General features: G+C 37.1%; 3 protein-coding genes across 3 annotated transcripts in view; 1 reads left to right on the top strand and 2 right to left on the bottom strand.

The window, feature by feature from the left end:
- Positions 1-1,513: 1,513 nt before the first annotated feature.
- Positions 1,514-23,812, top strand: part of LOC110449309 — a 56,152-nt gene continuing 33,853 nt past the window's right edge. The window contains exon 1 of the mRNA XM_021496079.1: positions 1,514-1,650. The gene's annotated coding sequence lies outside the window, so the exon portion shown is untranslated. The remainder of the gene's footprint in view (positions 1,651-23,812) is intronic.
- LOC110449307 overlaps positions 5,843-23,812 on the bottom strand; it is a 34,079-nt gene continuing 16,109 nt past the window's right edge. The window contains exons 2-3 of the mRNA XM_021496077.1: positions 22,913-22,986; positions 5,843-9,673 (exon numbers count right to left, since the gene is read on the bottom strand). Coding sequence (XP_021351752.1) covers positions 7,618-9,321 — 1,704 coding nt within the window. The 5' untranslated portion in view covers positions 9,322-9,673; positions 22,913-22,986 and the 3' untranslated portion in view covers positions 5,843-7,617. The remainder of the gene's footprint in view (positions 9,674-22,912; positions 22,987-23,812) is intronic.
- On the bottom strand, positions 12,285-13,590 carry LOC110449310. The gene has a single exon (XM_021496080.1). The coding sequence runs from the start codon at positions 13,574-13,576 to the stop codon at positions 12,470-12,472; it is 1,107 nt and encodes a 368-aa protein (XP_021351755.1). The 5' UTR covers positions 13,577-13,590; the 3' UTR covers positions 12,285-12,469.

Here is a 23,812-nt window from a genome sequence, read left to right as displayed (position 1 = left end):
GTTAGATATGGAATATTTCTAGATACTCTTTTCATTTAATGTCGAGAATTAAACAAATGAGGCATCTAATGTGGTGCTGCCTGCAGTATCAGTGGTTTTCTTTGGTGTCTTTTGCTTAAATTGAACAAGCCAAACTTGATCTGCTGTCCCCCAATCGAAACTGTTGAACCTCTGTTACCTACTCTTTTGTTTCCGGCTGTGTCTACATTTGAATCTGTTTTCATATGGCTAAGCTGCTAGGCAGACGTCAAAATAAGTTAAAATCTTGCAACTTGTTCATAAGTGTAGGTGACATGTTCTTACGGTGCTACAGGTCCTTCGTCATTATCTACTTTGTGATCTACTTGATGTAAATTTATAATAATGACAATTGTGAATGTATGGGTGTTTCTATTATGCAGACGGCTTGATTCAAGTTTTAAACATACTATTAGAACAGAGCGATAGGGTGGTGCAGTGGATAGCGCACTCTCCTTTCACCAAAACACCGAGATAATTTCTCAATGTCTCAATGACGTAGTTCATGACATCGCAGTAGATAACTATTTAATTATACGCGAGTAGCAAGAGCGAATTCAGATGTATAAACAAAAGGAAAAGGAAAGATCAAAATAACAAGTAGCGTCTCGATATTAAGACAACCGATGGATAAGGTAATTATATTCGGCTCTGTAGAACTAATAATTTTCCATTTCCTACAAGTAACAGAGTTTATACATGTTCTCATTACTTGTAAACAATTTTGTAGTAACTGGCAGAGCAAATGTTTTATTTTAGTTTCAGTATATTGAAAGACCTTGTGTGCGAAATACCTTTCACAGTGACGGTTTCGTATAAGTTACATGTAAAGGTGTATGATAAATATGTCTAAGCTAACGCAGTATCGTGTAGAATTACGATTTGTGCAATAAGCTACATCAAAACAGATACGGCCATGAAATATATTTTGAATGTATCGATTTGCTAGAACATATCCAAAGATTCATTTCTCTTTGCAACAGCGGTAAATCATCGACTCTACACCATTCCAAGGATCCACTTACAAAACCGATCGATAACTTAATACATAGTGTAAACTATATATATATTACAACAATTGTAAAAGTTATTCAATTTATATTAATCATTTCCTTGGCGCGGATATTAGCGCAAACGCGGTCTTGTATTAATGGGGAGGAAACCGGAGAAAAATCACGTGTTCGGGCAGGTGACAAAATCTGTTTATGTCTGCTCGAGGAATCGAACTCCGCTGTCAACTGTCCTTACCAAATAGTTTTAGCTTGATTAGTAAGAATCCCTGATCAGGTCACAGCAAAAACCGTTGTTTTAACTCCGTGTAAATTTAACTCACGTAACCACTCAGCTTAGTTTAGACTCAAACTGTAAATACATGCTATGATAAAAATAAACTTTATACTTTTGTCCAAATTGATTTTTTGTTGCAAAGCATGTCACCATCCAAAACCCGAACCTTCATTAGAATGTGACAAAATATCAATTTTGATTTCAGCAAAAGGATGCCGGTTGCGTCTTAAATGAGGAATGGTCAGAGACATTATAAGTGATATACCAGTAAATGTAAGCGAGGTGTAATCGTTTTCCACACTGTTGGAGAACAAAGAAAAGAGTTGATGGAAGAAGACAATTTCGGTAAGTGATGTGTCCATTAATGTAAGAAATTCGTATTCATTCACATGTCATTCTTTGATATATATCAACCAGGATACCTATCGAACAACTGCGCGATAGCTATCGCACAGTTTTGCGCACGCTTGTATCGTCATATTGTACCTACTTTATCGGTGAACGCTTGTCAGGTCCAAAAAACATGCCAGTAGGTTCTCAGATATTTGTGTTACCTCCACTGTAGTCACACTGGCGTGTCTTTTATCGTACACGTTGGCTTTGGTGTAGAAGTTATATGAGTCGATTTAGCACAATGTTTATGAGGTTATAGCCGATTTTGTAATTGCACCGCAATTCAGATTTTATGAAATTCTGTTCATAATGCTCGGGTGTATAACATGTCTTGTATTAACCATATAACCCTGCACGTGCTACAGCGAAATTGAAACCAGTTTCGTTAATTTGAGAGATTCCTTTTGGTAATTACAAATTGACATGAGACGGGAAATATCGATTTTTATATCAAAATTGCATTCAACAATATGATTTGTAACCTGTACCAGTGCACAGATAAAACACAATTATATCTAGTCTTTTGATACTGGATTTGCTATTCTGTTTTAAATTCTTATTACATTCCATACTGAGGTAACTTACGATTGAATCTAATATTTGGCCGGATTGCCTCCGTACGGTCAAATGTTGAGTAGTCTCTTAAATGGGGTAATATACGGTCAGATTATTTGAGGTAAAGCATAACTTTCAATGAATTGCCATTATATTGAGGTATCTTATGGTCGAATTGTCTACCTACTAGGATAATAAAGGGTCAAACTGATTTCTTACTTTGTTATATATGGTCGTAATGTCTACATACCGAGGTAATTAGCTATACACGGTCGAAATGACACTATGCTGAGGTAAAGCTAGGGTCGAAATGTCGCTATGTCAAGATAGGCTGGGGTCGAAATGACACTATGCTGAGGTAAGCTAGGGTCGAAATGTTGCTATGTTATGATCAGCTACGATCAAAATGTCACTATGCTGAGCTAAGCTAGGGTCGAAATGTCACTATGCTGAGGTAAGCTAGGGTCAAAATGTCACTATGTCAAGATAATCTGGGGTCGAAATTTCACTAAGCTGTTCAGGTTAACTACGATCGGAATGACACTATGATGAGGTAAGCTAGGGTCGAAATTTCACTATGCCGAGGTAAGCTAGGTCGTAATGTCACTATACTGGGGTCAGCTACAGGCGAAATGTGACAATACTAAGATAAGCTACGGTCGAAATGTCACTATGCTGATGTAAGCTAGGTCGTAATGTCACTATACTGTGGTCTGCTACAGTCGAAATGTCACAATGCTACGGTAAGGAAGGGTTGAAATGTCACTATGCTGAGGGAAGCTAGGGTCAAAATGTCACTATGTCAAGATAATCTGGGGTCGAAATTTCACTAAGCTGTTCAGGTTAACTACGATCGGAATGTCAATATGATGAGGTAAGCTAGGGTCGAAATTTCACTATGCTGAGGTAAGCTAGGTCGTAATGTCACTAGACTGTGGTCAGCTACAGTCGAAATGTGACAATACTAACATAAGCTACGGTCGAAATGTCACTATGCTGATGTAAACTAGGTCGTAATGTCACTATACTGTGGTCATCTACAGTCGAAATGTCACAATGCTACGGTAAGGTGGGGTTGAAATGTCACTATGCTGAGGTAAGCTAGGTTCAAAATGTCACTATGTCAAGATAAACTGGGGTCGAAATTTCACTAAGCTGTTCAGGTTAACTACGATCGGAATGACACTATGATGAGGTAAGCTAGGGTCGAAATTTAACTATGCTGAGGTAAGCTAGGTCGTAATGTCATTATACTGTGGTCAGCTACAGTTGAAATGTCACAATGCTACGGTAAGGTAGGGTAGAAATGTCACTATGCTGAGGTAAGCTAGGGTCAAAATGTCACTATGTCAAGATAAGCTGGGGTCGAAATTTCACCAAGCTGTTCAGGTTAACTACGATCGGAATGTCACTATGATGAGGTAAGCTAGGGTCGAAATTTCACTATGCCGAGGTAAGCTAGGTCGTAATGTCACTATACTGGGGTCAGCTACAGTCGAAATGTGACAATACTAACATAAGCTACGGTCGAAATGTCACTATGCTGATGTAAACTAGGTCGTAATGTCACTATACTGTGGTCTGCTACAGTCGAAATGTCACAATGCTACGGTAAGGTGGGGTTGAAATGTCACTATGCTGAGGTAAGCTAGGGTCAAAATGTCACTATGTCAAGTTATGGTCGAATTGTCTACCTACTAGGATAATAAAGGGTCAAACTGATTTCTTACTTTGTTATATATGGTCGTAATGTCTACATACCGAGGTAATTAGCTATACACGGTCGAAATGACACTATGCTGAGGTAAAGCTAGGGTCGAAATGTCGCTATGTCAAGATAGGCTGGGGTCGAAATGACACTATGCTGAGGTAAGCTAGCGTCGAAATGTTGCTATGTTATGATCAGCTACGATCAAAATGTCACTATGCTGAGCTAAGCTAGGGTCGAAATGTCACTATGCTGAGGTAAGCTAGGTTCAAAATGTCACTATGTCAAGATAAACTGGGGTCGAAATTTCACTAAGCTGTTCAGGTTAACTACGATCGGAATGTCAATATGATGAGGTAAGCTAGGGTCGAAATTTCACTATGCCGAGGTAAGCTAGGTCGTAATGTCACTATACTGGGGTCAGCTACAGGCGAAATGTGACAATACTAAGATAAGCTACGGTCGAAATATCACTATGCTGATGTAAGCTAGGTCGTAATGTCACTATACTGGGGTCAGCTACAGTCGAAATGTGACAATACTAAGATAAGCTACGGTCGAAATGTCACTATGCTGATGTAAGCTAGGTCGTAATGTCACTATACTGTGGTCAGCTACAGTCGAAATGTCACAATGCTACGGTAAGGTAGGGTTGAAATGTCACTATGCTGAGGTAAGCTAGGGGCAAAATGTCACTATGTCAAGATAAGCTGGGGTCGAAATTTCACTAAGCTGTTCAGGTTAACTACGATCGGAATGTCACTATGATGAGGTAAGCTAGGGTCGAAATTTCACTATGCTGAGGTAAGCTAGGTCGAAATGTCAGTATACTGTGGTCAGCTACAGTCGAAATGTGACAATACTAAGATAAGCTACAGTCGAAATATCACAATGCTTAGATAAGCTAAGGTCGAAATGTCACTTTGCTGAGGTAAGCTAGGTCGAAATGTCCCTATACTGAGGTCAGCTACTGCCGAAATGTCTCTATACTGAGGTAAGCTGCTGTCGAAATGTCTATGTTGAGGTAAGCAACGGTCGAACTGCTATACTAAGTTAAGCTTCGGTCAAAATGTCAACACTGATGTAAGCTACAGTCGAAATGTCTACACTGAGGTAAGCTACGGTCGAAATGTCTACATTAGGGTAAGCTGCGGTCGAAATGTCTATACTGAGGTAAGCTACGGTCGAAAAGACAACACTGAGGTTAGCTACGGTGGAATTGTCTATACTGAGGTGATCTAGGATCGAAATGTCTATACTGAGGTCAGCTACGGTCAAAATGTCTAGACTGAGGTAAGCTACGGTCGAAATGTCTACACTGAGGTAAGCTACGGTGGAATTGTCTATACTGTGGTAAGCTACATTGTACGGTCGAAATGATCGCGACTACACTGAGGTAAGCTACGGTGGAATTGTCTATACTGAGGTGATCTAGGGTCAAAATGTCTATACTGAGATACTTATAAGCTACGGTCGAAATGTCTATAACGAGGAAAGCTACGGTCGAAATGTTTATTGTGAGGAAAGCTACGGTCGAAATGTCTATTATGAGGTAAGCTACGGTCGAAATGTCTACACTAAGATAATCTTCGGTCGAAATGTCTACACTAAGGTAAATTATGGTCGAAATGTCTTTAATGAGATAAGCTACAGTCGAAAGGTCTATACTGATTTTTATTGTTATGCCAAATAGCCCTTTTGAACGATGCGTCTAAATTAAAATAATAAGTTGTTTTTTGTATTTGTTACTGTGTCATATATGCCATCATGTTATTGCAATTTATGAATGCTGCAGTGTACATATTATTACATTTAGGAAAACCCTCAAAATTGGTAGAAACAATGGTTTGAATGATAACAGACAACAAAGAGCTTGAGGAATACTGTATTTCTTCATTATATGACTGATTATGACAAATATGATATACGTGAATTTATACCTTGAAATCATTTCGACTTTATCCAGTAAATAAACAAATCGAAACAAGAAGTTTTGACAATATGCAGACTGTATAATCTATAAATGCATATAAATATCAATTAAAAAAAGCCCAAGGAATCCCGAACTAACTTTGATACAAGCGGAATAGCAAAGTTATAATCAATACAGCAATCAATACAGTAACATTTCAATACAAATTAACTGTCAGGAACCGAATGTTCAATGTCTTGTTAGCTTGACTATATTTTATTTTATTTTCGACTTTTTTATCCTTATACTTAAGGATCGAGTACTTGTGTATATCAACAAGGAATTCTAAAGAGACGAAGTACCAAAATAGCTGAAATCTTTCAGAATGTTTCTGATTTTTAAAGTAATGGAGTTTTCAACAATTGCGTCATTTGTTTTTTAAGCTTATTAAGAGGTGTGGCGCTATATTGAGGGAAGCTTTTAAGGGGAATCGTTCAGATGAAAAGTAGCGGGGACCTTGTAAAATGCTGGCAATAAGGGACTAGGTGGCATACAAACGAGATTTCACTATAACTATAATTTCCCAATACAATAAATATATTATGACAGTATTCTTCTGCTTCAAATTAACCTATACTTTCAAAATTTTGAAATTCTTAAGAATAAGTGGTTTTATTAACCTGGAAGGACAAAACAGCTGTATGATGTAGTGTACAATTCTGTATTTCATTTTTCGCATATTGTGGTTTTGACCAAATTTGTTTCGGTGCAATTACCTATGCATGTGTTACGTTTATCTTGCACCGGAAGCAGTATTATGAGAACTGATTGACTAAAATAATATGTATATTCGCTTATATTTTTCTACTGTAGCTTTAAAGTGAGGTCGGCTCTGGAGGGTACATTTGTTCAGAAAACACCTTCATTATTGGACCATAATTCAAACTCCAAATGCAATTGTTTTCGGAGAGTCCTTTTATAGTTACTGTCTGGAAACACTGGAAACACTGGAAACAAAACTTTAATAAAAAGTCATCATTATATTGCGTTTCCCACATGTGAAAAATACCGGTGAAATGAGTATTCGTTGTATTTTTTTCAAAAATGTAAATATCATAATAATAATATATACATGGTTCATACATCATGTGCATAAAAATTAAATCACTCCGTATATACAAAAAAATGTAGCACCTCAAAGGCAATCTAACTAAGAAAGTTTACAATAATTGATGCATTATTCAGATTGAACGTGCAATTACCACTGCTGGCCTGGTCGCCAGATGTGCCAAACAAGTGATGACGAGACAAGCTACACGTGCATACGACGTCATAATGAAAACAATTGAATGACGTCATTTTAAATAGCATTTGACAAGGAAATATTGAACCTCCAGGTATTCAAGAATCAAGCTCTGGAGATTCTTTGTCTAAAATAAAGAATTAAAGGCCATTTTTTTTTATCACAAGAGCAGCTATCGTTTGCATTGTGACGCCATTATATACACCGGGAGTATGTGACTCTCGGTGTATAATTTAATTATAATTTGACAACATTACAATGGGTTATATCAGATAGGTACACACGCAAACATAAGACATATGTGTATGCACTAAATAACACTATAGTCATGTGATAGAATATGTTCGGAAATACAAAGTTCAAAAATAATCTCAAACAATATATGATTGCCATCAAAACACCGACATCGGGGAAAACAAAAAATCCGGATGAAGCGTGTTTTTAATCAAACTCATAAGGCTGGTCTAGGATGTATTGGCCAATGTCTGCAAACATTCCGTGACTTTTTCGTAGCGTGGAGGCGTTGGTCAAGGCTGGTGGGTCCGGAAATGTGAAGTGGACGGAGTAAGTATCCATCTTCCAATTAAAGTCCTGCTCGCGGTTGAAATTCTTGTATCCGGGTTGAAATGTAGGATGACACTTAAGTTGATAACACATGACTTGTAAGTGTTTCTCTATGTGTACACTGTGAGGATGGCGTTCGTATATCTTGTAAGGCAACAAAATGGCGTTGTAAAAGAAATCCCACGATCTGTAATCCACTAAGGCCGCTTGCCATCTTTTGATAAACTCTGACCCCGGCTTTGCCATAAGAACGCCCAAATTGAACGCATCTGGAAAATCAGGCCATGGCATGTGATCAAAGTTGACTATGGCGTCATATCCGGTTTGAATCAGATCGTCGATAGGACGAAGCCAGAGAACGTCCCAATCCATATAGATCCCACCGTATTTTAACAAAACATCTGCTCGTATTATATCACTTTTGTGCTGTGTATAAAGCACATCTTTTCCGAAAACATATCTCGGAACTTCCCTATAAACCATAATAATCCTTGGATCCTTTTTGAATTTGTCCATGTATCTTCCTTCCAGTAGTTTGTCGCCATGGATATATACTTTATCTGGTTTCAAAAATGTAAGAGCACTCCGTAAGCTTAGATACATCATAAAATCCATGGTTTTTCTGTTGAACCAAACAAGGTGAATGATTTTTGGTATTACACCTGGCAGATTTGCCTTAGGTGCAACAATTGCCGATTCACCATAAAGTATTAGCCTAACATTATATGCAAATGAAGTGTTTGAATACATAATATCCTTTGGATATAAAGCTGGTATTTCAATACATGTCGTATTTTCGTATACAATTGTTAAATCGCTTCCTAATTGTTCACAGTGAGAATAATGATCTGGAATGATATTGTCTGCATCTTCTGTATTTTTCATTGTCAACAATTGCTTTAAAGTCACTAGCGCGTGACGGTTATGGTCAACAGACATCACGTGACTGACTGTCCAATCACCATCGGTAACACCCACCGATGACTCTTGGCGTCGTAAATGACGCAACGATTGCATCAGAAATAGATTTTCACTGAAGTATATTCCACCACGATCCATCAGGACATCGATACCATACCAAACACCACAAGCTGGATCATTGTTGTAGTTAGGCATCGCCTTCACAACGAAACCAGGGATAGTTTTTTTGAGATCCTCAAGCCAGAAATTATATTTATCCGCCCCACCATGTATATCATACTTTGTATGTAATTCAATAATGTCAGGTTGCATAACCTTCCAGGCACTTAAGATGCTCAGATAATTTTCAAAATGGAGACTACGATTATGGCACCACACATAATGAATGCTATTAGGAATAATGTTTCCCTCTAGATCCGATTCAAAACTTGAAATTAATTTGTTATCTACAAATTTTCGAATTGTGCTAGCTGTTTTCCTTACGCCGTGTCCAGCAACCAATTGATCGTCAAGGTCCATTGTTATCCTCGGCGAGACAAACCGGTCCAAGCACGTGACACCCTCGATCGACAAGGACTGATAAAACATGAAGACACTCAAAAGAAACAAACCAATAGAAAGAAAGAAAAAGCGACGCCATCTGAATCTACTTGCCCTCATTTTCCCAGATTATTTCTCACGATCTACGATATCAGGCAATTAAATAGATTGTTTCTCACGATCTACGACATCAGGCAATGAAATAGATTATTTCTCACGATTTACGACATCAGACAATGAAATAGAATATTTCTCACGATCTACGACATCAGGCAATGAAATAGATTATTTCTCACGATCTACGACATCAGGCAATGAAATAGATTATTTCACTCTTTCTTAAAACTGAAACTGATGAAAACCAAGAGGTGGTGTTTTATAACACATGGCGTTGTTTATATTCCCGGCATTTTACGAAGATATCCGTACAATCCCGTTGGCCTGCAGCTTGTTGTTCAGCGGAACAAATCACCTGAAACAAACAAAAATAACAGTGGTTTGAAACTACAGTGCAATTAACTTTTAACAAAGAGTTTCCAATTCGTCTTTTTTAAATTAAGAATTATTGTGGGTTTATATGGTATGTTCCGCAAAACCTGTGTGCACTTCGCAGATAATTATACAAAAACGTACACACAGTTTTTGTTTTGTTATAACCCCAACAAACTTGGTAGTTCCTTATAACATGACTAAAAATATAGCTAATGTTTTAATGCATAAAGAAAGGACATTTATGCTTTTATTAACGAAATATTCATAATGAAGCGAGATGTGTAAGACAATGGGTCCCGTCCCCAGGCCGGGGTAAGCTAAATGATAGTTGCAGTTACCTGCTAAACGTTTAGCATTTAGGCTAATCGCTACGTCTGTAAGGTAAAATGCTAAACTGGGTGACTTCGACTTGGTATTTCATTGAAATAGCACTCTAAAGTGGTATTTGGTCTATCCAATTAAGCGCTTAAATTACTTGCATGAAATCCAGTCTTTAAATTACCTAAGCACCTAAGCTGTTAATAGGACGTTAATCCAAATTAAATTAAATACACACACACACACACACACACACACACACACACATTTATTTATCCCTTTGCTTGCTCATCTTGTCTATTCCTGTTCGTACTTCCAAATAAAAAGAACGCAGAGAATTGCTTTTCCCCCCCCTCTAATTGAGAGAAGGTTTGAAAGTGACATATGAGAAACGTAATGAAACCTTGCTTGCTTGACAGAAGTTTTACGGTAACTCGATTGTCTCTCCCAATTTTTACCGCCTTGATATAGCCACGCGAGCTGAGGTGTGACAATGTCGCATACAGCCCTGAACTTGTTTGCAAAGGTAGAATTACTTTCTAAATCGGAACGGAAACGGGGTATCGATTTTTCTCCGTTAATTTGCAAGACGTGTAATTTGAATGTCTTTGCGACAGCACACACATTTCAATCTGAAAAGTTAATTTCTGTACTAGATAAACATTTGGAAATACAATCCATTATTTAACTTTTTTCATGTGTAATCCTCTAGCGGCCCTTGTTTTATCATTCTTCAAGTCTTAAATATACAGGTTTTACTTTTTAAGACAAACAAAAAAGTACACTCCTTAGTATAGAGTTGTTCAAAAATCCATCTTATTTGAAGAAATGGTAATTGAACGATTACAAATTTAGTAAAATAAAACGAAAACATACTTTTAAGGGAAATTTGATGGGTATTAAGTAACCTATGGTATATTGATGACTGGAAATCTACATGAATGCTAATTTTTTAAATTCGTAATATGTTAGCAGTATGGAAGCTTTTGTATGCAGATGTTTCAGTTTATTGAAAAATCTACATAAACACCTGCTAAATAACAACGAAAGAGTTCCGCTGAAATCCGGATAGTTTACAAAGTGTATCAGGAATTAACAGGTATGTGGCGTAACGTTTCAAGTACGACTCTTCCTTTTGTCAAGCTATGACAGAGTGAGCGATTTATATTGTTTATATATATTTGATTTTTTTTATAGTTTCTTTGTTTTTTCCGTATTTGTATGCTTTTTCTTTCCGGTTAAGAGAAACGCAGCGTGGATACTCTTAAATCCGGACACTTTGATTAAAAGGAGTCGCATGCGTTTCATTATATTTTAAGACATCGTTAATACGGTAAATAAAATTACCAGTAAAGCACCACTGCGGATACTGAAAAAATATACCTGCTGCTACCGACTGCATGATCGTAAGAGTCGATATATGTGGGAACTCACTTCAGAATTGGGGACATGCGTTTGTACCCTCTGCTTATGGAAACAACAGCAACCAAAATATATCTGCTCCACCCATAGCAATATTGGGTTCTTTGTATTTCTTTCTAATTCTTACCACCTTTTGTTTCCTAGTGAAGTATTGGCAATACTTCACTTTTGGTTTTAATGTTGAACGATAGCCCAGGTAAGGAAGGCAATGGGTTCTGTCCCCAGGCCGGGACATACCAAAGTACTTAATATAAGTCATTCCCTGCTGAACCTTTAGCACTTATGGCAACAACTGGTTCATCCGTTACCAATATAATGCGACCGTCGGAATGCTGTGCTGGGTGTCGTCGACATGGTATTTCACTGAGGTAGCACTATCAGGTCGGCATCAGATCATCGGTACATACACACATGCACGCATACACAATACACAGAGAGGCGTGTCCTAGTTGTTAATAGGACGTTGAACCCTGTCCAATCGACAAACCATCATCAGTACAACATGTCTCATTACTATAGACATTAGCCAACAGTATAAAAGTGTAATCTCGTTCATCCAAAGAAAACTACATTCTTTTGTTATCTTTAAGGGAAAACATTAGGTTAAATGTTCGAAAAAATAAAGAAATGTCACTTTTAGGAATCCAAGTAATAAGTTAAACTCTTTAAACTTATTTTCTTATTACTGATTTATAAAACACAAACTGTTGTCGAACTAATTCAGCTTGACTTCTTTTTGCAATGGCATTTTGTTGTTATTGTTAATATTTACAGAAACAACAGATAAATTGAAATGTCATTGGAGGGACAAAAAAAAAAGACACAATACAGAAATCATATGAAAAGCTTTATTGTATTACCAGAACATCAACAATGCTTAAGGCCACAGTGTTGGAATTACTTGACTGGAATGATCACTAGACAATTATGAATATTTTTAAATTGTCAGACTGCAGTCGTTATTTTATTTAGAATTACAGTTATTTTAACATACTTATTATTATTGAAATGAATTAGTCCTGGTGAACTTCACTTTTTACTGTACTTGAAATCCAGAAAAAGATGTCACACCAGAGGTTCCCAACATATGGCCTGCTTCGGACACGTGGTTGAAAGAATGTACTCTAACCAATACTTCGTCCCCTTGGTTCAACTCAATTAGCGCTACACCAGTTCCTGCAGAGTCATAACTCGTGTCTCCGGCATAGCCAACTGCGATTCTCCCACCGTTACGGACGAGTTCTGTGTACATCATGTGTGTATGTATTTGTACTGTCCATGAAAACATGTAAATTCCAGGCGATGTACAGGTGAATACTCCAGTATTACCACTGTAACAACGACCCACGTTTAGGGATATCTGATCAAACTGAATTGGCATGTTTATCGATGCTCTATCAATATCGTGAGATAAAGAAGCACGGAACGCAATAACAGTTGGCTTAGTTTCTGTCACTCTTGTCATTGGTTGGTGTTTCATTTGGGTTCGCTCCGTCCAAGAAAATATCTTATCCATGGGAACAGAATCCGTTGACAGAGCATCCTTTTGTTTGTCTGGCAAATTATCATTCATCGTTTGTTTTTCAAGCTGCTTTAATAGTCTTTTCACTAATAGAACTTGATGTCGGTCATTTTTCCTCTGTATTTCCATGGCAGCCATTCGGTGTATACCATTTTGGCTGAGTTTTTCAAGGTTTGTTATTCGCTTCAGGTCGTTGTCTCTCCGTTTTTCAAAGTTCGTGATTCGGCGTTTGTAAATGTTTTGGTATTTGGAAAACTCAGAAATTTGACGTTGAGCAAATTTTATGCTGTTTTCAAGGTCGTAAATATGCCGCTGGTCGTTTTCGCGGTGGTTTTCAAGATCAGAAATTCGTTGCTTGTCAGTTTGTCGGTAGTTTACAAGTTCTGCTATTATCTGAAGTTGATGCTGTTGTTGTTCTTCTAGAACAGCAATACGCGATAAACTGTCAGCGTGTTGGGATTCAATGGTAACTAAACGGCGTTGAACGTTCGGCATTATGTCTCGGTCAGTGTTCTGTACAACGGTGTCAGCGTGGTCATTGTCCAAAGTCTGGCCGCAAACGGCAGAAAGACAGGTAGAAAAGTACCAGAACCACAGCATGTTCGAGGTGAAAGCCTTCATGTTTAGAATGTATTAACAAGGTATATGCGTCTGTTTTAAACATACTGATAAAATATGACCCAGAACCTTTTTAAAACGGTCATGGGAATTCAACAGCATAGTATACTCTACACAAGTATTTGAAGTTCAGTAGGCCGGTCACACCGACAGGTTTTCGTACGGCGTTCTTATCACGACAGAGAAAAGCACTAAGTCTGTGCTGCTATTGTCTTTGCTGCTATTGTACCGTTCTGACCTTTAAAGTATCTCCCCGTCGATCAACCTTCCACAATATGATTCAATGTCGACTCAAACATCAGCATGTTGTGTGTTTGATTTTCCCATGACAGTGACAAAACCACCATTGCCTGTGTTTATGAATGTGTGTCGAATGTCACAGTATGAATCCTCAACAACAAAACAGTAGAAATTACATACTTATATTGTGCTTTAATGCAAAACACAATTGAAATAACTCCTTTCCGACATTGTCCTCGACAGTAACATTTAATGACGATATATCAAATGCCTCCGGCACACATGCACGCATACACAACACAAATGGAGGCACGTCCTTAAATTACCTTAGCTGTTAATAGGACACAAGCAAAATTCGTGGCCGTTTATGGGTTTCTTTGGCAGTTTAATTTTAAGGTTTTTAATAGGGCTATGCCGAAGGCTTTCTGTGTCGAAGTAAGTATTTTCCCCCATAATCACTTGTTTTCACATTCCTCACCTCGAAGTTGAACGTGAAACAACAATGCATATTGTATATTTTTGTACTCTTCTGGAAGAAGCAAACTTCCGTTCCTTGCTATAATTATTGTTAATTTCCTGAACGTTTTTAAACGTTCGGATATGACGAATTTTCCCTTTTCTCGAAGTTTGTTTTTACTTTTTGTAACTTAAGCATTACGAATCGTAAGTTATATATTTTTGGACCATTTTACCACAAGGTAGTTTGACTGTAAATAATCACTAAAATCTAAAAGTCTGTATGCTAAAATACCTCGCAATTCATGTTTAAAATGTCCTATGACCAAATATATTATATACGTAATGTATATTTGCTGAAGACTGTAGGGTCCCATTTCATCAGTATGTCATAAAACCGAAGGCTAACACCTTGTGCGTACATTCTAAATATAACTGTTACCTCGAAAATGTTGTATTGTTGTACTTTGCTATTCCTGTTGCTTGTGGGAACACTTCGACAATCATGCACGCATCGCTTTACTTAAGGAACAATAATGGAATCAGCTTTAAATGATAGCGGACAGTAAAAACAAGCCAACAAGCAACGAATTTCTGATCTCAAAAAGGCCGCAAAATGTTCAACGTCTGAAGTCGGCGATATCAAAATATACCAAAGAATATTTACTAACGCGTAATCGCGGACTTAGACGCAAAAACGCTGCCTGAACAACGCGCTGTAGATATACACATGTAATTGCCAGCCACACAGAACAACTGTGTTCCAATGAATAAGAAATCTTTAAACGGACGAACTACAACTTCAAAATCACAAATGGAAAAAGACACAGGCATTAGGTCTCCTGTAATTCCAATAGTTTTGAACTTGAATTATTAAAGCAGTGGCAAGAAACAAGCCAATTCGATTCGATCAAATTTAATCAAACGTCGGTTACTGTTACAGTGACAATGAGACGTTCATTTGTACAGCACTAGGACTGTCCATACTTGTATTTACTTGGATATTATAATTCCATCAACACATGATGTACACGGGGGGGAGGGGGGGATTTTTGTACGTCCTATCACAAGCGAAGATCACTTTCACTTAAGGACGTGCCTCCATGCGTATTGTGTATGCGTGTTTGCGTGAGTGTGTGCAGGAGACAGGGTATGTTGGTATATTATCCTCCTTGTGATAGCGCGGATCTAACGCCGACTTCATAGTGCTATATAATGATGTACAGAGAGCTTTGGAATATCCCTCAGACGGAACTGGTGTATGCTGATCCAGTTGCGTAAATTTAAAGGTGACGAAGTGTGGGTAAGGATAGGACACACAATAAACAGTTCTGGCACAATGATCCGTACCGCCATTTTTTTTTCACAAATCCGTTATTACGCAAAAGTAACATCATGTAAAATAAAGCGTTGATATCCTAATAATAAAAGCCTGTAATATGTTTTCTGTTTCATTTCATTTTCTCAGCTGACTGCAAAGAACGTAGACTTACACTGTTCCTGCGTTTATACATATGGCGAAAGCCCTAGGATCATATAACGATCTTAAGTCTACATTTGTCTGACGTTTTGACTTACCCAGTCACAAATAACGTCATGAAAAACTCTAGACTCAATTGTCGTTCACAGTACGAGGATAGGAACATATAAATAACAATTATAAACATTTGTGTGGTGGTGCCATAAGTCAACCCTCAATTTAGTCATCTTGCAGGATTTCATTATTACAATGTATTATTATTTTATAGTTGAAAGTTGACAAACCCAACATATATATGCAAATTTCGCATGGCATGTGTTTATACATGTACAGTCTTACGGGGAGATCTTTGTAACGTAATTGCCTGTGTGACACGTACGGATGCATGAGTTATTTTTATTTGTTTAATTTTGTAGATTTTACATCACAATCTTTCCTGATACAAAATATTGACGTTTGAGTATAAGATTGCCATCCGTTTAAAATAAACTTTCACCGCATGTATTACCATAAGATATTAATTTAATTCCTTTTAGACAGATCTATTCGATATAAATTCCATCTGGCTGCGCACTTTACAGAGTTGCATTTTGAGTATTAGGAAACAAAACAAAAACAAACAAAAACACATACAATCTAGGGGCCGAACTCGAGACTTATCTTTTGCTCATCCTACGCCTTACCAATGGTTTCAATACATGCATTATTAATACGCAGCATCAAAGTGAAGGATGAATACTTTGCCGATTAAGGTATTACTAAGCCAGGCAAGTATGTTGCTTTATTCTTTATGTCTCTATTTTCAAAGTTATATATTTAAGAGTTTTAACGAACGTCTCCTTCTGTTTTTCGAACTTTTTGGCCCCTGGCATCACCGATGAGTCATCGACAGACGAACTAGTTGTATTGTGCAGTGACATATTTTTGACATACTGTAACTGTTACCAAACTTTAAAGGTGAAATCATTTGTTTGTGTTTTGTTCATCTTTCTAAATAGTAACCTCCTTTAACATAATAGCTGGTACAGCGGTACTGTTTATCGTAATAAGCAAGCATTTAAAATATATCATTTTAACGCCTCAAAGCGGTTCGTTGGGATCACAACTAGACTCACCATTTCAATCTTTAAAACTGTCACCAGAATATCATACAGTTCGTTGAACATCCTCGATATCCAGGGACAACACTCAATTTCGCTCTCTCCGCCCCTGGAACACCTCATAGCAAAATTGAATGTTCAGTGGACGCCACCTTGTTGAAGAGTCAAGAAGACTAGTACGATCATTTAATGTACATCAAAATAATCACGCGGTCGCGTAGTGGTAAAAATTGACCGGCTTTGAAGTCGGGTGTCACTCCTTTGTAATTTTCAAAGGACAGGTACCAGCCTAGCGATTGGTTAGGGTTTTATTCATCTAAAATAAATCATACTGTTTTTCGTGTGCCTTTAGTTCCCCCCTGTCTCCTGCATACACACACACAAGCACGCATACACACACGCAAGCACGCATACACCGCACACATGGAGGCACGTCCTTGAATGACCTTAGCTGTTAATATATTGTTAAACAAAATTAAACCAAACTACGACATATTCCAGGGCTGCAGAGACCAAAGGTGAGCGTAACCCCTTGAGTATCGAGGATATTCGTCGAAGTACCGACTGACATTGTATAACTTGTATAACGTTACACAAGCGCACGACAGTGTGTAAGAATAGGTCGTATTTAATGACAAACACAGAGAAGCTCTAACAACTTGTGGCACTTTTATAAAAACATGCAAAAACAAAAAAGAATTCAAGCCGCAACGTGTATTATCCGACTAATATAAATAAATATAAACGGTCCTGTCATTGGGATTACCCCAGAGTACGGTAAAGGGATTTAGTCATAGTGTTTCCGCAACACAGACAGCGCAGATCAGGAGAATTGGATTTAATAACCTCTTTCTTGTATGTTCATGTTCAAATTAAACAGAAATGTAGAGAGGTCACGCAAGATGTCATTAGTCAAGTTAACAGAAATACGTTAAAATTCATTTGATGTCGTTTTCGTTGTCTTTTTATTCTAACTGCAATCAACTTCAATTGCCTATCAGTTTCGTTTTGAATGTAGTTGTCAATATTTATGGAAAAACTGAACAGGGCTTTATTTATCTAGCAGCTTCCTTTCTGAGATAGAGTAGTTTGATTGTGAGATGGTCGTATTTCATTGTTATACTGCATACGGACATATTTAGTGGTAATATTTTAAGCGCCTTTCACGCTAGAATGTATTGTCCTAAGTTACGACTACGATAATTGAAGTAATAAACAACAGATGATTTCCAAAGGGAAAAAAAGATAAAAATCTACAACAAATGTCACTGTAAGTTCTTATATTTCGGCCTGCTGGCCTTCTTTAAGTGCGAAAGTCGACGGTTGTTTCAAGCAACGTCCATCTTGCTTATTCGGAGGTACAGGAAATCAACCATACTAAATCCAATAGACCTAGCAAGTCAATTCACTTACATAATTTGGGAAATCGCGCGTGCACAAATAATTGAAGTGTTTATTAAATTGTACTCGTTTGTGTATTGTAGACATGAAAATTCATCGGTGCGCTGGTAGTTTAATAATGTGCTACAAACCTGAGTGTCTATTAACAGCACTGGGGGAAAAAATATAGTAACTACCGACCTTGACCTCCTAGGTCAAGTACTAAAGAAAATAACCCGTATAAAATCGGAAAAATTAGCTCCAGACCTCGCACAACTGTCCCCAAATGGTATCGATGTTCCTAAGTGCTACTTACATGCACTGTCCAGGGCCCAGTTGTTCAAAAGGTGATTAGCTTAGTCTACGATGGCCGATAGCTGCCGACACAAAACAACTACAATATAAGACATTTGTGTACATGTACACTTTTTAAAAACTGTACATGTACACAATACAACTACAAGTGCTATTAACATTCCTTAACGGTTCGGGTCAACTTGATATTTCACACATGCCTGATGCGGCGGTGAATTTAAAGACCAAACAACAAGGAAAGGGAATATGTTCATAAATCAGCGAAGATGCGATAGAGGTCACCACACCGTGTTGCTACGTAATATTTCACTAGTTGATGCTTGAAGACGACTTAATCTCATCACCTGAAAATGGATATACTAGAAAAGTTTGACATAAGTAATTATCAAGTGTTTAATTTTCTTAATTTTTTCTTTGTATGTTGATAGGTCTTATGTCCTATTTTTAATTTGAAAGAAATGTAACAGACATAAGCCATCGTTATATGCATATCTATGTGGGCTTTACCTAAAGTATGGATTGGAGTCATAAAGTAGAACGTTGCCTTGTTCAGTGTGAATAGTTGAGTGCTAAAACCAAATATAATATAATACTTACTGTAACAAAAGTTGTATGTAGATTGTTCTGAGAGAAATAACTAGTGTTTTATACCAAAGGCAATAGCCTTCAAATTTGTGAATATGTCACATGGAACACTTTAAGTTACGTATTTTGGGTTATTGAGTTAACATTATAATTATATATACAAATTAAGTAACTACATGTTTTTGTTTTGTCTCCAACCATTACTCCAAAAATCACATACAAATTATATGATATTTGGTATACCTCTGATTTGTGACCGTCTAGTACTGTTTGACTTCTGGGGAATCTAGTAATTTCCTTGTCGTTTATTAGCCGCCGTATCAGACACGTGTGAAATATCAATTTGATCCGAACCGTTAAGGAATGCTAATAGCACTTGTAGTTGTATTGTGTACATGTACAGTTTTTAAAAAGGGTACATGTACACAAATGTCCTATATTGTAGTTGTATTGTGTACATGAACAGTTTTTAAAAAGTGTACATGTACATCAAAGTCTTATATTGTAGTTGTTTTGTGTCGGCTGCTATCGGCCATCGTATTAATCAGTGATTAGCGCAAATTTTATTTTTTGTGTATCTTTAAGACACAACCATTGAATTAGTTACAACTTTACAGATATAAAATATTTACTATAGTGAATTTACATGCTAAAGTGTGAGTTTCTGTGAGACTTTATCAAATTTCACTGGCCTACATTTTGACGTTTTGTAAGCCTAACTACATTGAGAGAGAAAAAGCATTGGCAGCAACCGATCATGTCGACTTCGACATTCTACGTATAACGGTATTTCGTTTAGCCAATGAAGAAAGTTTTTTCATTAAAAATATCATCTGAAATGACCTTGTTACATTTTGATACTTATTCATATTCAAATTTTAAGCTGTCCAATTTCGTGTGGTTTTTTGGGGGTTATTTTTGTTTTTTGAATTTAGTAGTTTCTTATCGATGAGTTTGCTGGAATTTTCAAAAACAGCAATTTGGTTGTAGATAATTTGCGCAGAATTTATTGAATGTCTTTTTCTCAGTCTTTACCATTTCTCAGTATTTTTTTGTGACGGCATTTCGCTGCTGATCAGTTCGCTAGAGGTTTATCGATAGGGTATTTCGTGAGCGAGTCGCTCGACGGTGTGGTAGATTCAACATCATGACAGTAGCAACATGGAATCAGTTCGATATCTATTGTTGTGTATCCTTTTTTGTCTTTGCGTGTTGACGCTGGGGTTTATTTCTGGTCATGTTTTCCTTGCACATACATACATATATTATATTTACATATTTATTATGTAAAGAACACTGCATTGAAATAAAGCCTTAACAAACTATTCATATATTCTATTTAAATCTGATACACAACTATTGTATGAGATCATTAAAATCAAACTTCTCTATCTCCGTTTCCGCTTTTCTCTCTCTCTAAAATTGGTTTCTTGTTAAACTCCTTAAATGCTTTTAAATTGCAATATTAGTGCTGGCTACCATCGACCTCTCTATCCAGCAAACACGACATTCTGGACCCGTGCCATGTATATAATGATGCATATTTGGCAATCACAGTGTATTTGGATACCAACCCAAGCAGTTAAATGTTTCAATAACATCCATTACTTATAAAGCCCCCGGTACTGTATGATTTGGCGGACTAAAGTCTCTCAGGGTTTCCAGTTCTACGACCGTATAATGGCGCAACTCATCCGATGGAACGAATACAACTAAAGCTTGATTTCTGGAGAGGACGTGGTGTCCAAATGATAATTGCATGAACATTTTAACAAACTCATAGATGTGTTATCAATCAAAAAATCAAAACGTCTCCTCGTTGATTTTACTCCTGAGCATTGGTGCTGTGGTAGAGATACGCGATAAAAGGCTGACATTGGAGAACAACCCGGATGGGTTTCAATCGTTCGATTCCCTTACCACCATTATATAGTATGTGTTGAAATTAAACGGGGAAACACGCAGCTGCGAGGGGACGGGATGTCATTTAACGCCAACAGTACGTTTGCACAAAGTAACAAGGATTTTCTTTTTAATTGGATCCTGTGATACTATATTCGAATGAATCATTTTGACGAAATAATAAATATATTGCCAGATCGAACAACCAGCATCTAAAAGCGTATCATTCCAGTGTCTAATTTAAACATTTCATAAACTGTTGGGTTTTTTTGTTGTTTTTTTTTTATTACGACCGATATATTTTAAAAGTGTTTTCTGATGTGCCGTTATCAAAATAAATCAGCCTAAAATTGAAATGAGAATCTTGAAGTTTTGATTTTAGAGACCAAATAGTTCGATATGATTTATCGCATAGCAAACAAAGTTATACTATGCGTAATTGCAAATGTCGACGTTTACCGAATGACTCCAACTCTTATCCTGTACATCGCATTCGTTATAGAAAACGGCTTTTAAGTTTTATAGAATGGGTATTATTCCCTCATAAAGTCCATATGAACACAATCAACATATATATGATTTTAATTGATTTTCCATTATCATACAAGATTTTTGAAAGAGGCTCAAAGTATCATTCTAGCAATACACTACGGTCGAGCGACACAAACACTTCTAGATCACTTTTTTATTTATTTGTTGTTTTTCTAATTATTCCAAAATTAAGTCAGGTTCCCGAGCGTTGACACTGATTCCTGTTTAATTATCCAGGTTTACGATGTAATCCGGTCACCAGGTGTCTCAGCGCTTGATTTCTTTACGTAACAATTTTGTTATATCTATTCAGTAGTAAATTGTGTAGGTTTATTCAGAAAAAATAATGTCATCATAAACAAAATTCCGCTTTAAGAGGTTAGAGGTTTAGAAATTGACAATAATCATTAAACTACAACCCGCGTTCGCCTTTATGCTTTTACTCTCTAGTGGTTAAACAGTTTGGTGGTCGTGCTTGTGGAACGCCTTGTTGATCGGCACTTGTTCCAGAACGTAGTCGCATTGTCATTAAGTAATTGCATCCGCCAAGGAATACATTTCAATCAATAAACTATCTACATACACATGCTTGGCTGTTTGAACCAAACACACTATGAAATTTATCTGAAATGGATCACGAAAATGATTCATTAATAAAGAGATTCAATTCTCGATCGAAGCTGATGAAATTGAAACGGTCTGGTGACGGACACTGCGTTGATGATGTAAATTACATGTAAGATAGCACGCGACGGCTACCTTATAGTTCTTATTAGTACAAATATATGCAAATTATGTATTTTGTTCGAGTTTACACATACAATGCGAATGCTTTTAAAATGAACCTTTTTATCTGATCTTATCTTCGTTACTCACATGTTTGTTAAAAAAAATCACCATGACCCTAAATGACCGCAGCCGTCGATGGGCCGTTAAACGTAAACAAACAAACACACAACCGAGTTGTGGTCATCTATTGACATTATTTTTCTCTAATCCAAGCCAGTTGTCAATTCCCTTGTCGTAAATTTAATACTTTTCATGGTTTTATCACAAATGAATTACGAAAAGGTTACAAATCAAAAATTATCAAAACTAAGAAATCAACGGGTCTATCAATTGAATTACCTTAGATAAACGTTCGCTGACATTTATTTAGAGCTTCTCATATGAAGAGAGATGAGGTAAGAAAACCTGAATAAAGTAGATCCTTCATGTATATACCACAACATGCTAACGGATCAATAGAAAACTTTGCAAACAAACAACGATGGTTTTGTGAAATTTGAAGAAATGTTAGCAATAAGAAATTACCAAAACATGTAATAGGAATAGGAAAGTGAAACTTACCTGGGTCCATCGTCCGATCCGATTTTCACTGTAGGCAAATGCATCACTGCTAGAGTCTATATCGATGCGGAGTCCTGGATTGGAGAAAGCAGACGAAAGCAGGGTGATTGGTTATGTCTGTTTTACATGCGCTAACGGTTTTTCACTGTCACAGCCCGGGAGCTGTGTGCTGTTATTCAGCCGTAACTTCGACCAGAACAGCGAGTAAGCTCGAGGCATTCACTGCAAAATGAATGCCCTAATTCCAGCATGCATCGCAAAATAGATAGGACAAACATTGACAATGGTAATCAATATAGCTTCGCATGATGATAACAGTAAATAAATGATAGATGATATAGTAAGTTGATCGTTCATGAGGTCCAGCAACTAACTTATTTACCACTGACAGCAGTATAAACCGTTCTATAATTCATAACATTCTGATATATAGCAAGCGAATGAATACATCAAATAGATGTAGGTCATTGACAGATTGTGGTCAATGTTACATGTTCCAGGCAAAATAATTATGAGAACATGTTTGGTGTTGGGTCAGTCCATTTTAATCAGGAAGGCGAGTATAACTACAGAGTGGTATGTTCCATATATTGGTTCTTGCTAGCCTATGTATCCCCTATCAATAACCCATGCTGGTTCCGGTTACATGGTGCAACCATTTAGGTTTCTCATATTTGCATCAGGTATGCCCTTTCTAAATATTTTACGTTCTATCGCCTGCATTACCAACTACCGTTCAGAGTGATGGAACAGTGAACATACCCCAGGAGAAAGGGAAAACAGTCATATTGTGATGGTGAGCGCGGCGCTGTCTGTATTATATGTTTGTGTTAGCGGGCTAAATGCATGATTTTATTTTAAAATGAAGTAGTTAATAAAATGTATAATGTATTGGGTGGG

Source organism: Mizuhopecten yessoensis, unplaced genomic scaffold, assembly GCF_002113885.1.
Source record: "Mizuhopecten yessoensis strain PY_sf001 unplaced genomic scaffold, ASM211388v2 scaffold4559, whole genome shotgun sequence".
Taxonomy (NCBI): domain Eukaryota; kingdom Metazoa; phylum Mollusca; class Bivalvia; order Pectinida; family Pectinidae; genus Mizuhopecten; species Mizuhopecten yessoensis.
This window is presented reverse-complemented; position numbering and strand designations above follow the sequence as displayed.

Coding starts and splice junctions, on each gene's coding strand:
- LOC110449310 (XM_021496080.1), bottom strand. CDS start 13,576: ATGAAGGCTTTCACCTCGAACATGCTGTGGTTCTGGTACTTTTCTACC.